The sequence below is a fragment of the Sander vitreus genome, unplaced genomic scaffold, assembly GCF_031162955.1.
Source record: "Sander vitreus isolate 19-12246 unplaced genomic scaffold, sanVit1 ctg281_1, whole genome shotgun sequence".
Classification (NCBI taxonomy): domain Eukaryota; kingdom Metazoa; phylum Chordata; class Actinopteri; order Perciformes; family Percidae; genus Sander; species Sander vitreus.
This window is the reverse complement of record NW_027595440.1, coordinates 12501-24494: the sequence shown is the minus strand read 5'-3', so window position 1 is coordinate 24494 and position 11994 is coordinate 12501. Positions and strand designations below refer to the sequence as shown.

Here is an 11994-nt window from a genome sequence, read left to right as displayed (position 1 = left end):
TGGGGTTGTGCTACATGTAAGTATATTTTAGTTAATTTAGATATATATATATAACAATATAGGTTATACTACGTACACTGTATAACAATACATTACGTATTTCCTTTATTCCAGCTTACATGTTAGCTACTGTATACACTACTGCATTACAGTGACGTGTAGTTATATTATTTTTACAATTATCATTGTATAATGTTTGTGACAATATGTAAGTAAGTGGTCATTGAGCTTAATTTCCCAGTTCCACCCTTAATAAGTCAAATAAACTGAGTTATGATGACCCCAGTTTCCAGTGCTTGATGGTGGAAGGTGTTTAGCTACTGGTCAGATTGCACAGGGTTACGTGCATGCAGGACAAGACACATTTCATGGTAATATTAGAATAACAGGTGCAGAGATTACCTGGAAACTACCAGAAGCATTTCCAGGTAATCTCTGCACCTCTGTTATTCTAATATTACCATGTACCAAAATGGAAACAGTTATTACATTGGTAATGGCATGTTATTACATCTGTTATCTTCTTATCACCTTATTACATCTTATTACTGTGATGTATTACCCAGTTATTACTTTGGTAATTACATGTTATTACCTATTTATTATCACACTGTTACCCCACTATTACCATCTTATTACGGCCGTGATTTCAACTGCTGTAAAGTTGTCTGAGGTCACTGTGGTGCGTTTAAGGACATCAGGACGCCACAGTGTTGGAAGCCACTAGAAGAGAGGCAAACAGCGAGTCTGGTCTTTGTTTCAACACGTCTGGATGATCAAACTCCACGACCTACAGGACAACAGACAAAAACAGAGATAGACACAGACACACACAGAGACAGATACAGACAGTGATAGAGACACAGACAGTGATACAGACAGAGACAGTGATAGAGACACACACACACAGACACAGAGAGACAGAGACAGACACAGAGAGAGACAGACACAGTCACGCACAGAGACAGTGATAGAGACACAGACAGTGATAGAGACACAGACAGTGATAGAGACACAGAGAGACAGTGATAGAGACACAGACAGAGAGAGACAGTCACACACAGATACAGACAGAGACAAAGACAGAGACATCTGTTTTTAAAAAGCCCAGAGTAAACTGAACTAAAAGATCCATCTGACCCAGGACACTTTGTTTGAACTGCTGCAGACTTTTCAGGACAATTAAAACAGGAACAAACTGAACAAAAAAAGACATAACTGCACTTAACACTGAGTGTTAAGGATGAATCGTGCAGTGAATGTCTTCTTTGTATGGTATGCCGGTATTTTGATTACCTCTACCTCTATATATATATATATATATATATATATATATATATATATATAGATATATATATATATATATATATATAATCCTTTAGAGGCTGTTTTATATATCTTTATTCACTTGTTTTGCACTTTTGTTGATGTTTTAGACTGAAAGGAATGCATCCAATTTAGTTGTACACGTACAATGACAATTAAGATATTTTTGGGGCATTTTCGGCCTTTATTTTTGACAGGACAGCTGAAGACATGAAAAGGGAGAGAGCGGGGGAATGACATGCAGCAAAGGACTGCAGGAGTCGAACCCGGGCCCGCTGCGTCGAGGAGTACACCTCTACGTGTATATATGGGCGCCTGCTCTACCAACTGAGCTATCTGGGCGCCCAATGCTGGTGGATTTGTGAGGACTATGGTTAACTGCTCCTCAGATCTCTGCAGGGTAAATCCAGACAGCTAGCTAGACTATCTGTCCAATCTGAGGTTTCTGTTGCACGACTAAAACTACTTTTGAACATCCACACGTTCCACCAAAACCAGTTCCTTCCTGAGACTATTACACGATGATTGTGATTGGTTTAAAGAAATGCCAATCACCCACAGCACGTTTTCCTCCCATCCAGGAATGCTGTGTGGACTAGCCAGACCTTCCTCCCCAGCGCTGTGGAGGAGGGTCTGCTAATGCAAGACTACAAAGACAGAAACATCTGTACCATCCGTCTCTGAGGGACTCACCTGTCCGTGGTTAAGGACAAGGATGCGGTCGGCCTGCAGCACCGTGTGGATGCGGTGAGCGATGGTGAGCACAGTGCTATGTCTGAACGCCTCTCTGATGGTGATCTGGATCAGCGCGTCGGTCTCTGCATCGATAGACGCTGTCGCCTCGTCCAATAGGATGATCTGAGGGACAGACAGGTAAACAGTGAGTTAGACAGACGGACAGACAGGTAAACAGTGAGTTAGACAGACGGACAGACAGGTAAACAGTGAGTTAGACAGACGGACAGACAGGTAAACAGTGAGTTAGACAGACAGGTAAACAGTGAGTTAGACAGACGGACAGACAGGTAAACAGTGAGTTAGACAGACAGGTAAACAGTGAGTTAGACAGACGGACAGACAGGTAAACAGTGAGTTAGACAGACAGGTAAATAGTGAGTTAGACAGCCGGACAGACAGGTAAACAGTGAGTTAGACAGACAGACAGACAGGTAAACAGTGAGTTAGACAGACGGACAGGTAAACAGTGAGTTAGACAGACAGGTAAACAGTGAGTTAGACAGACAGGTAAACAGTGAGTTAGACAGACGGACAGACAGACAGGTAAACAGTGAGTTAGACAGACGGACAGACAGACAGACCTTGGAGTTTCGTAGCAGTGCTCGGCTCAGACTGATCAGCTGTCTCTGTCCTACAGAAAAGTTTCCTCCGTTGTCGGCCAGCTCGGCCTGCAGCTTCCTCTCCAGACCACAAATCTGAGCAGATATCACACGGAACAGCTGTTCAGCCAATCACATCACACGGAACAGCTGTTCAGCCAATCACATCACACGGAACAGCTGTTCAGCCAATCACATCACACGGAACAGCTGTTCAGCCAATCCAATCACACGGAACAGCTGTTCATCCAATCACATCTCACGGAACAGCTGTTCAGCCAATCACATCACACGGAACAGCTGTTCATCCAATCTCATCACACGGAACAGCTGTTCATCCAATCACATCTCACGGAACAGCTGTTCAGCCAATCACATCACATGGAACAGCTGTTCAGCCAATCACATCACACGGAACAGCTGTTCATCCAATCACATCACACGGAACAGCTGTTCAGCCAATCACATCACACGGAACAGCTAAACGTTTATTGTTATTGTTACTCTTATACTGTATTTGTTATTTTTTAGAGATTTCTTTATTTAAAGAGTGTTCTGTCTGTCTGGAGTCATCCCAAAAGGATCAATAAAGAGAAGATACATGTTTTTCAAAATAAAATATTTTATAATTACCGTATTTTCCGGACTATAAGTCTCACTTCTTTTCATTCTCTGGCTGGTCCTGCGACTTATAGTCAGGTGTGACTTATATATCAAAATATATATAATGTAACATGTTTTAAATGTTATTTCATGCTGAAAACATCACCGTCTACAGCCGCGAGAGGCGCTCTAGGCTTGTGAGGACTATATGCTGCTCCTAAAGACAACTGAGAAAGAAAAGAAGCTGCAGGAGACTGCAGGTAGTAAAACACGCAGCCGGAAACGGTCATCGAGCAGCAGAAGGAGAGTTTGGAGTGAGAGAGAAACTTGTGAGGGACTGGAGAAAAGGTTAGTCTTACTGCAATGAAGAAAACAAAGAAAGCTAGTCGCGCTGAAATCCAGATGGCCAGAGCTGGAGGAAGGAGTCCACAGATGGGTGCTTGAACAACGTGCTGCTGGGAGAGGCTCGTCAACAGAGCTGTTACGTTACGTTAACATAGAGACACCTACCGTATTCAGCCCCTTGTTCTGGGGGCTGTTGGGTAGTTTAATAACTGTTAATGTGTTACGTTAACGTAGAGACACCTACCGTATTCAGCCCCTTGTTCTGGCTGCTGTTGGGTAGTTTAATAACTTGCCTTTCCAGATTAAATGTCTGTTCTTGGTCTTGGATTTTGTGAAATACATTTCTAAATGAATGCGACTTATAGTCCAGTGCGACTTATGTTTTTTTCCTCTTCATGACGCATTTTTTTGACTGATGTGACTTATACTCCGGAGCGACTTATAGTCTGGAAAATACGGTAAGTATTCTGTGGCTGTTAAAGCTCGTTTTCACTAGTTCTGGCTGCTCTACATTGGTTACCTGTGCAAGCCAGGGCTGTTTTTAAGGTTCTTCTTTTGACTTATAAAGCCTTAAAAGGACTTGCGCCTGCCTACTTAAGTGAGCTACTTACACCATATATATATCCCAACACGTCCCCTTCGTTCTATGGATGCTGGTCTTCTGAACATCCCAAATATAACAAAAGATCAGCTGGTCACCGGGCCTTTGCCTTTCGCGCACCCTCCCTCTGGAATGGTCTTCCATCCAACGTTAGGGAGGCAGGCTCTGTCACGATTGTTAGTTCTGTTCTGTTTCCTGTTTTATTTTGAAGTCTCCCTTGTCTTTTGTTTTCCCGCCTGTTTTGATTGTTCTGCCCTGATTTGTTTCACCTGTTGTGTCACCTGTTTCTTGTTAGTCCTTGTTAACCTGTGTATTTAGTCTGTGTTGTCTTTGTCTTGTGTGGGAGCATCACGTTTCTGTGGCTGTGGTTTCTGTTGGATGCTGTCTCTGTGCTGTCGTGGATTCTGTTTTTGTGTACCGTGCTGATCTTTCCTGTCGTGGATTCTGTTTTTGTGTACCGTGCTGATCTTTCCTGTCGTGGATTCTGTTTTTGTGTACCGTGCTGATCTTTCCTGTCGTGGATTCTGTTGTTTTCTGTTTGTTCCTGCCTGGCTACCTTCCTGAGGACTTTGTGTAAGACTCTTTTTTGTTAATAAATTACCTCTCAACTGCATTTGGGTCCAAGCCTTTCCTGACAAACTGTGACAGGCTCAGTGGATATTCTTAAATCAAGACTTAAAACATTTCTTTATTCAAAGTATTATGGATATTACTGGAGGCTGCTCAGTAACGCTCAGCCATCACTGGGAAAGAGCTTCTAATATCCTTCACTGGTCTCCGTCCAGAGACACGGGATCTGTTGGTCAATGTATATACCGTCTATGATGGAAATGTACCTTGACCGACAAACATGATCTTCACTCAGGACACTGAGTGAAACTAAAAGTCTTTAAAAGTTTTTAAATAAACATCAACTTTGTGTCCCTGAAGGGCGATTAAGTGTGTAGCAGCAAGTATAAAAACATACAAGACACGTAAATACATACAAGTTCTACACACAGTCCAACTGGAATACAACTGTAGCAGTACACATACATACCAGTACAAGGTGCATGGATAGCAGCGTCAAAGTAAACAAGGTTCTGTTACGCAATGACGTCACATTACGTCCTCATTTTAGTAGTTTTACGTAAACCATTTTAAGCCTATCCCTGATGTTGTCCATACCCTAATTAAGTATTTTTATTGCGTGTTTAAAACTTAAATACAAAGGTTGTATGTGTCGGTTTGGGAGTCAAGATTGGAAATGACGCTGCCAGTGGACACGTATCATAATGATAAAATATATATATAAATAACTGGATGACGTAACATACTGTGTCCTTCATGTAGGTCTTTTCCAGCGCTGCCCAGATCTCCTCATCACTGTGTCTGTTGAAAGGGTCCAGGTTGTACCTGCAGACACGTTTCAGCAGGAACTGATTATTGAACGTTTGTTGTCTCTAAAGCCCAGTTCAGACCAAAGATTCACGACGAGACTAAACAGTTTGAGAACATTGCAGGAGAAGTTGCAGCAATCTGAACCGGCCCATGGACTCAGCTCGACTGCAGTCCACTAATTCTGTGTGGTTCTGGTTATTCCTTGTGCATTGTTCAAGTCTGTCCAAATCTAATTGAAGTTAAAGCTATAGTGGTAGCCAAGGTTACCTGACAGTCCCGGTGAACAGCATGGGGTCCTGGGGGATGATGGACAGTTTGGTGCGCAGGTCAGACAGGCTGATAGATGTGATGTCCACTCCGTCTATCAGGATGCTTCCTGCAGTCGGTTCAACCAGCCGGAACAAAGCCACAGCCAGAGACGACTTCCCTGTAGACACAGACATTTTCTCAGCAGCCTTTTATTTTATTTCTTTTTTTATTTAACCTTTATTTAACCAGGTAGGCCGTTGAGAACAGGTGACCGGCCAAGAAAAGCATAGAAAAGCATACAAAGGTATAAATTAAGTAGGCAGTTCAAGCTGGTGCAAAGTGAGGTGTAAGTAAGTCGATGGATATGCAAAGTAGTATGGTGATAACATAACATACATGAAATAGACAGGACATTTTGGAAGTCTTTGTGAGTCTTCCAGAATCTTTAGTAGCCTTTGGGAAGCATTGTGAGTCATTGTGAGTCATTGTGAGTCATTGTGAGTCATTGTGAGTCATTGTGAGTCATTGGGAATCATTGTGAGTCTTTGGGAATCATTGTGCGTCTTTGGGAATCTTTGGGAATAATTGTGAGTCACTGGGAATCATTGTGAGTCTTTGGTACATTTTGGAAGTGCTTGGGAATCTTTGAGTCTTAAATAATCATTGCAATGACCCTGGGTTTCTTGGTGGTTGCCCAGCAGCAGACCAGGACACAATGGAGGGACTATATGTCTCATCTGTCCTGAGTAAACCTCCAGGGTTTCCATGATTCAGCCTGCTGCCAACCAGCAGAGGCAAACATTGAATGCCAAGACATCAAATTTAGGATTATATACAGTTTGTTTACTCTTCTGTGGTTCTTAAACACGTGTATTTATTATAATTGGACCCCAGCAGAGTGACGCCGCTGCACACATGTTCTTACCGGAACCAGTCCTTCCCACAATGCCGATCTTCTCCCCGGCTCTGATGTGGAGCTGCAGCCCATTGAGGACAACAGGTAAGTTCTGTCTGTAGCGCATCTTATAGTCCAGGAAGGTGATGACTCCGTGCTGAGGCCAGTCCTCTGAGACCGGATCCACCTTCAGCTGCTCCTCCAACTCCTCTGAGCCCTAAAACACAACCAACACTTGGTGTCAAATGAGAGAGCAGACCAGCAACATCTCTGGGAAAGTTTTGAAGTCTTTGAGAAACTATAGTATTTATATTATTGGGAGTCTTTAGGAATCTTTGGGAGTCGTTAGGAATCTATTATGAACTGACCGTGATGTACTCGAGCAGGCGCTCCACGGAGATGAACCTCGCTTCAACCGAAATCAGGGACATCATCAAATACTGAGAGTTTGCCGACAGCTGGAAACACAAACAATATTATTATTTACCAATTACACTACACATGTACATGATGAGAGATGCATACTTTATTACTTTTAAAACTCCTATGGTGTGTCTGTCTGTTTGTCTGTCTGTCTGTCTGTCTGTCTGTGTGTGTGTCTGTGAGAGAGAGTTTTACCTGTAAGATGAAAATCAGAGAGAGGGCTTTTATGGGGGGGCTGCAGACGTCATTGGAGATGAAGATGACCAGCAGAGCGACTATCAGCGTCATGATGACATACATAGTAGTCATTATGTGGGAGATCCAAAATAGGCCGTAGTTAAACAGTAAGAAGTGGTTAGCGTTGATGTCAGAAAGGCTCTTAAACCTGCAACACAAACAGCACGAGTCAAAGACATCAGCCATCTCGCTCAACAAGTTCATATCACAGACTGAAAAAACTTCCGGGTCTGAAGAGTGAATATCCTGAAACCTTCATTCTAACTAATTTCCAGCAGGGGGCGCTACAGAGAAATATTTAGACATAATAAATCTTGGATAATTGAACTGAATGTGAGGATCTCCACTAGTGCGTTTTCTTACAAATGAGTGACAAACGTCCTCTAAAAGATGACAAAGGAAGGAAGGCTCTCTTTAAGTCTCACCACTCTGTGTAGTTGTGCATCTTGTCGTAGGCGTGAATGGTGCTGAGGCCTTTAATGATGGAGGTGTACAGAGAGATGCAGGGAGAGCGACTGATGTCCTCCATCTTCTTCAACGTACAGACATTTCTCAGGAACAGGCTGCAGGAAACAATCTGTCTTTACTGTCACTCATCAGAGAAGAACTGATGCAACAACACATCCTTGATTATTCATTTATGATATTATTGTGCAGAATTTAGAGATGGATCGATGAATGTGTTTGTTTAAATGCTGCATCCTGATCCTTACAGAAGTTTAGGGGATAGCACAAGGGTTTGTGTTTGGTCCTCTACTGTTAACGCTCTACATTAGCAATAGTGTCACTATTAATATCTATCTTTATGCAGCTGAAACAGTCTTATCTGCATGTGCTTTCTCTTCATGTTTGTCTTCATCGCAATCAGATTACCTGAGTATATAAAGGTTATATATAGAGTTGTTCTGATACCAGTACCGGATGTGATATGATTGTTATCGTTGTTCTATGGCCTGGCTTGGGTTAAAGTCTTTGTAAAACATGTAAAAAAACAGAGAATAAATGCCACTGAACTTTATTTCATTACCTAGTTTGACAACTAGTCATAGCCATCACTATTCACTGTTTAAACCCAAACATAACCCATCCAATGTCTTGGAGACCTATTCACTGTTTTACCCAAACATAACCCATCCAATGTCTTGGAGACCTATTCACTGTTTTACCCAAACATAACCCATTTAGTGTCTTGGGGACCTGTTCACTGTTTTACCCAAACATAACCCATCCAATGTCTTAGGGACCTGTTCACTGTTTTATCCAAACATAACTGTAATATTTAAGCACAAGCTCACTTGAACCTTGAAATAATCATATCCCAGACTGAAGTGAGCTATTGCTTTAATAAACCATCAACATCAAGTCATTGACAATATGAAAGTCACACACGTAAGTTCAGGTATCGAAATCTGTTTCAGTAAGGAAAAAAATGGTTTTGGGATCTTTATTTAAAGTATTAGCTCTGCTGTGGTGTGCTCACTCACCTGCAAATGAGAAGTAAGACCGTCACCAGGATGCACCCTGGCAGCAGCATGTATGGGAAGGTGATTGCAGAGATGATCAAACTGGAGATGGCCATCAGAGAGAACATGAGCTGGTTGTTGAGATGAAAAGGCACTGCAGAGTCCACCTCGTTCTGACACGTGGAGAAACAGTTGAGGATGCGGCCGGTTGGAGTCGTGTCAAAGAAGCTCATCTGTTTTGCTAAGATCTGAGGGAAATACCGACCAATCAGCTGAGTGCACTCATCAATCACAGCTACCAGAGCAAAAACATGAAGAAAACTGTTTAACTGTGTCTTCAAAAGGTCAGCTTTAGGGCCTTTGCATGGTCCTTGAATGCCTCCTGGTGGACAAATAAAGATTTTCAGTAAGTTTTGTTTCTTCACCACTATGTAGAGTTGAGTACCAATTAAGGCCTTTATCCTGCTCTTGCTTTGTGCAGGTTAGCATAGCAGATAGCTAACATCAGATCCTTGAAATAAAGACCCAGGAAACCGGAGTAGACTCCGGTAGGCTTTTAGTTAGGATCTTTCCAATTTTGTAAAACTGTAGAAACATAAAAATATGGCATTACACACTTCCCATATACATAACCATGAACATGCAACTCTAGCATATAGGCATCCCATAAGAAAACTAACAAGCCATAATCATGAGACTTACGTGACTATTTAGCATTTAAGCTTAATTTAGGGGTGTGATGAACAGTGGCAAAAATACTCACAATAAAGATAATGGAACTATGACTAGAAATAGTAGTTGTAGTAGTTCATGATGTAGAAGGGCACTGCAGGGTGTTACAGGACGTAGCAAGATGTAGCAGGATGTAGCAGGGCGTAGCAGGTCACTGCAGGGCATAGCAGGATGTAGCAGGGCGTAGCAGGTCACTGCAGGGCATAGCAGGATGTAGCAGGGCGTAGCAGGTCACTGCAGGGCATAGCAGGATGTAGCAGGGCATAGCAGGATGTAGCAGGGCACTGCAGAGCATAGCAGGATGTAACAGGGCATAGCAGGATGTAGCAGGGCACTGCAGAGCATAGCAGGGTGTAGCAGGATGTAGCAGGTCACTGCAGGGCATAGCAGGGTGTAGCAGAGCATAGCAGGGCGCAGAGCAGGACCATGACTTAGGTGTCACCATAATCCAAGGAAAACTGCTGGGTGAAAAAGCATTAGGACACCGGGGAATAAGCTCCCCAGTGCTAGATTAGTAACAAGCATTTCTGGGACTTGGATGTACACAGATAGAAGGAGAGAGGAGCTCAGTGTGTCAAAGGAAGTCCCCCAGCAGTCTAAAACTATAAACATAACAATAATTAAGAGCTGGTGCAAGGCAAACCTGAGCCAGTTCTATAAGGGTTGGTAGATGAATCTGACGATTATGAAGAGAAGCAGAGAAGGGGTGCCGTGTCTGTAGACAAACACCCTCTCCCGCCGGGTTAGGCGAACGCTGCAACTCCTCACTTCCTAACTATAAGCTTTATCAAAGAGGAGAGTTTTAAGTTTACTCTTAACTGTGGTGACGATGTCTGCCTCCTGGACCCAGACTCGGAGCTGGTTCCACAGGAGAGGAGCGTGGTAGCTGAAGGCTCTGGCTCCTGAACCCACACTGGAAGCTGGTTCCACAGGAGAGGAGCCTGATAGCTAAATGCTCTGGCTCCTGAACCCAGACTGGGAGCTGGTTCCACAGGAGAGGAGCCTGATAGCTGAAGGCTCTGGCTCCTGAACCCAGACTGGGAGCTGGTTCCACAGGAGAGGAGCCTGATAGCTGAAGGCTCTGGCTCCTGAACCCAGACTGGGAGCTGGTTCCACAGGAGAGGAGCCTGATAGCTGAAGGCTCTGGCTCCTGAACCCAGACTGGGAGCTGGTTCCACAGGAGAGGAGCCTGATAGCTGAAGGCTCTGGCTCCCATTCTCCTTTTAGATACTCTAGGAACCACTAGTAGCTCTGAGTTCTGGGAGCGTAGTGCTCTAGTGGGACAATAAGGTACTATGAGCTCTTCAAGATATGATGGTGCTTGACCATTTAGTGCTTTGTAGATCAGAAGAAGGATTTTAAACTCGATCCTGGATTTTACAGGAAGCCAATGCAGAGAAGCTAATACACGAGAAATATGCAGCTGCAGCATTCTGGATCAGCTGGAGAGTCTTAAGGGACTTATTTGGGCAACCTGATAGTAATGAATTACAGCAGTCCAGCCTGGAAGTAACAAATGCTTGGACTAGTTTTTCAGCATTGTTTTGAAACAGGTTGTTCCTAATTTTGGCAATGTTACTTTTTTTGGTTTGTTTTAAGTGGGCGTTAAAGGATATATCCTGATCGAAAATAAATCCTAGATTTCTGACAGTAGTGCCGGAGGCCAGTACTACTGAGATACACACACACACACACACACACACACACACACACACACACACACACACACACACACACACACACACACTCCAGGGCAATGCCATTCAGAGTAGCTATATCTTTAGATAATGAGGTTTGGATGTGTTTAAGGCCCAGCACAATAACCTCGGTTTGATGGGTATAATTGGGTGTCATCCGCATAACAGTGAAAGTTAATTGATTGTTTCTTAATAATATTGCCTAGAGGAAGCATATATAAGGAGAATAGAATTGGTCCAAGAACTGAACCTTGAGGAACACCATGGCTAACTTCAGCGTACCTGGATGATTTATCGTTAACATTAACAAACTGAGATGGAGGACTATAGACAATCATGTTATTAATCATGAGGTAAGTATAGACAATCATGTTATTAATCATGAGGTAACTATAGACAATCATGTTATTAATCATGAGGTAACTAGACAATCATGTTATTAATCATGAGGTAACTATAGACAATCATGTTATTAATCATGAGGTAAGTATAGACAATCATGTTATTAATCATGAGGTAACTATAGACAATCATGCTATTAATCATGAGGTAACTAGACAATCATGCTATTAATGATGAGGTAACTATAGACAATCATGTTATTAATCATGAGGTAAGTATAGACAATCATGCTATTAATCATGAGGTAAGTATAGACAATCATGCTATTAATCATGCTTGAATACATACCATTTGACAGATATAT

The 11994-nt window shown here is 42.7% G+C and overlaps 1 protein-coding gene across 1 annotated transcript in view; it reads right to left on the bottom strand.

Annotated features, from left to right (window-relative positions):
• Positions 1 to 504: 504 nt before the first annotated feature.
• LOC144513560 (ATP-binding cassette sub-family C member 12-like) overlaps positions 505 to 11994 on the bottom strand; it is a 23967-nt gene continuing 12477 nt past the window's right edge. The window contains exons 13-22 of the mRNA XM_078244663.1: positions 8881 to 9107; positions 7822 to 7959; positions 7355 to 7544; positions 7105 to 7194; positions 6767 to 6953; positions 5860 to 6019; positions 5529 to 5607; positions 2646 to 2759; positions 2020 to 2184; positions 505 to 790 (exon numbers count right to left, since the gene is read on the bottom strand). Coding sequence (XP_078100789.1) covers positions 698 to 790; positions 2020 to 2184; positions 2646 to 2759; positions 5529 to 5607; positions 5860 to 6019; positions 6767 to 6953; positions 7105 to 7194; positions 7355 to 7544; positions 7822 to 7959; positions 8881 to 9107 — 1443 coding nt within the window. The 3' untranslated portion in view covers positions 505 to 697. The remainder of the gene's footprint in view (positions 791 to 2019; positions 2185 to 2645; positions 2760 to 5528; positions 5608 to 5859; positions 6020 to 6766; positions 6954 to 7104; positions 7195 to 7354; positions 7545 to 7821; positions 7960 to 8880; positions 9108 to 11994) is intronic.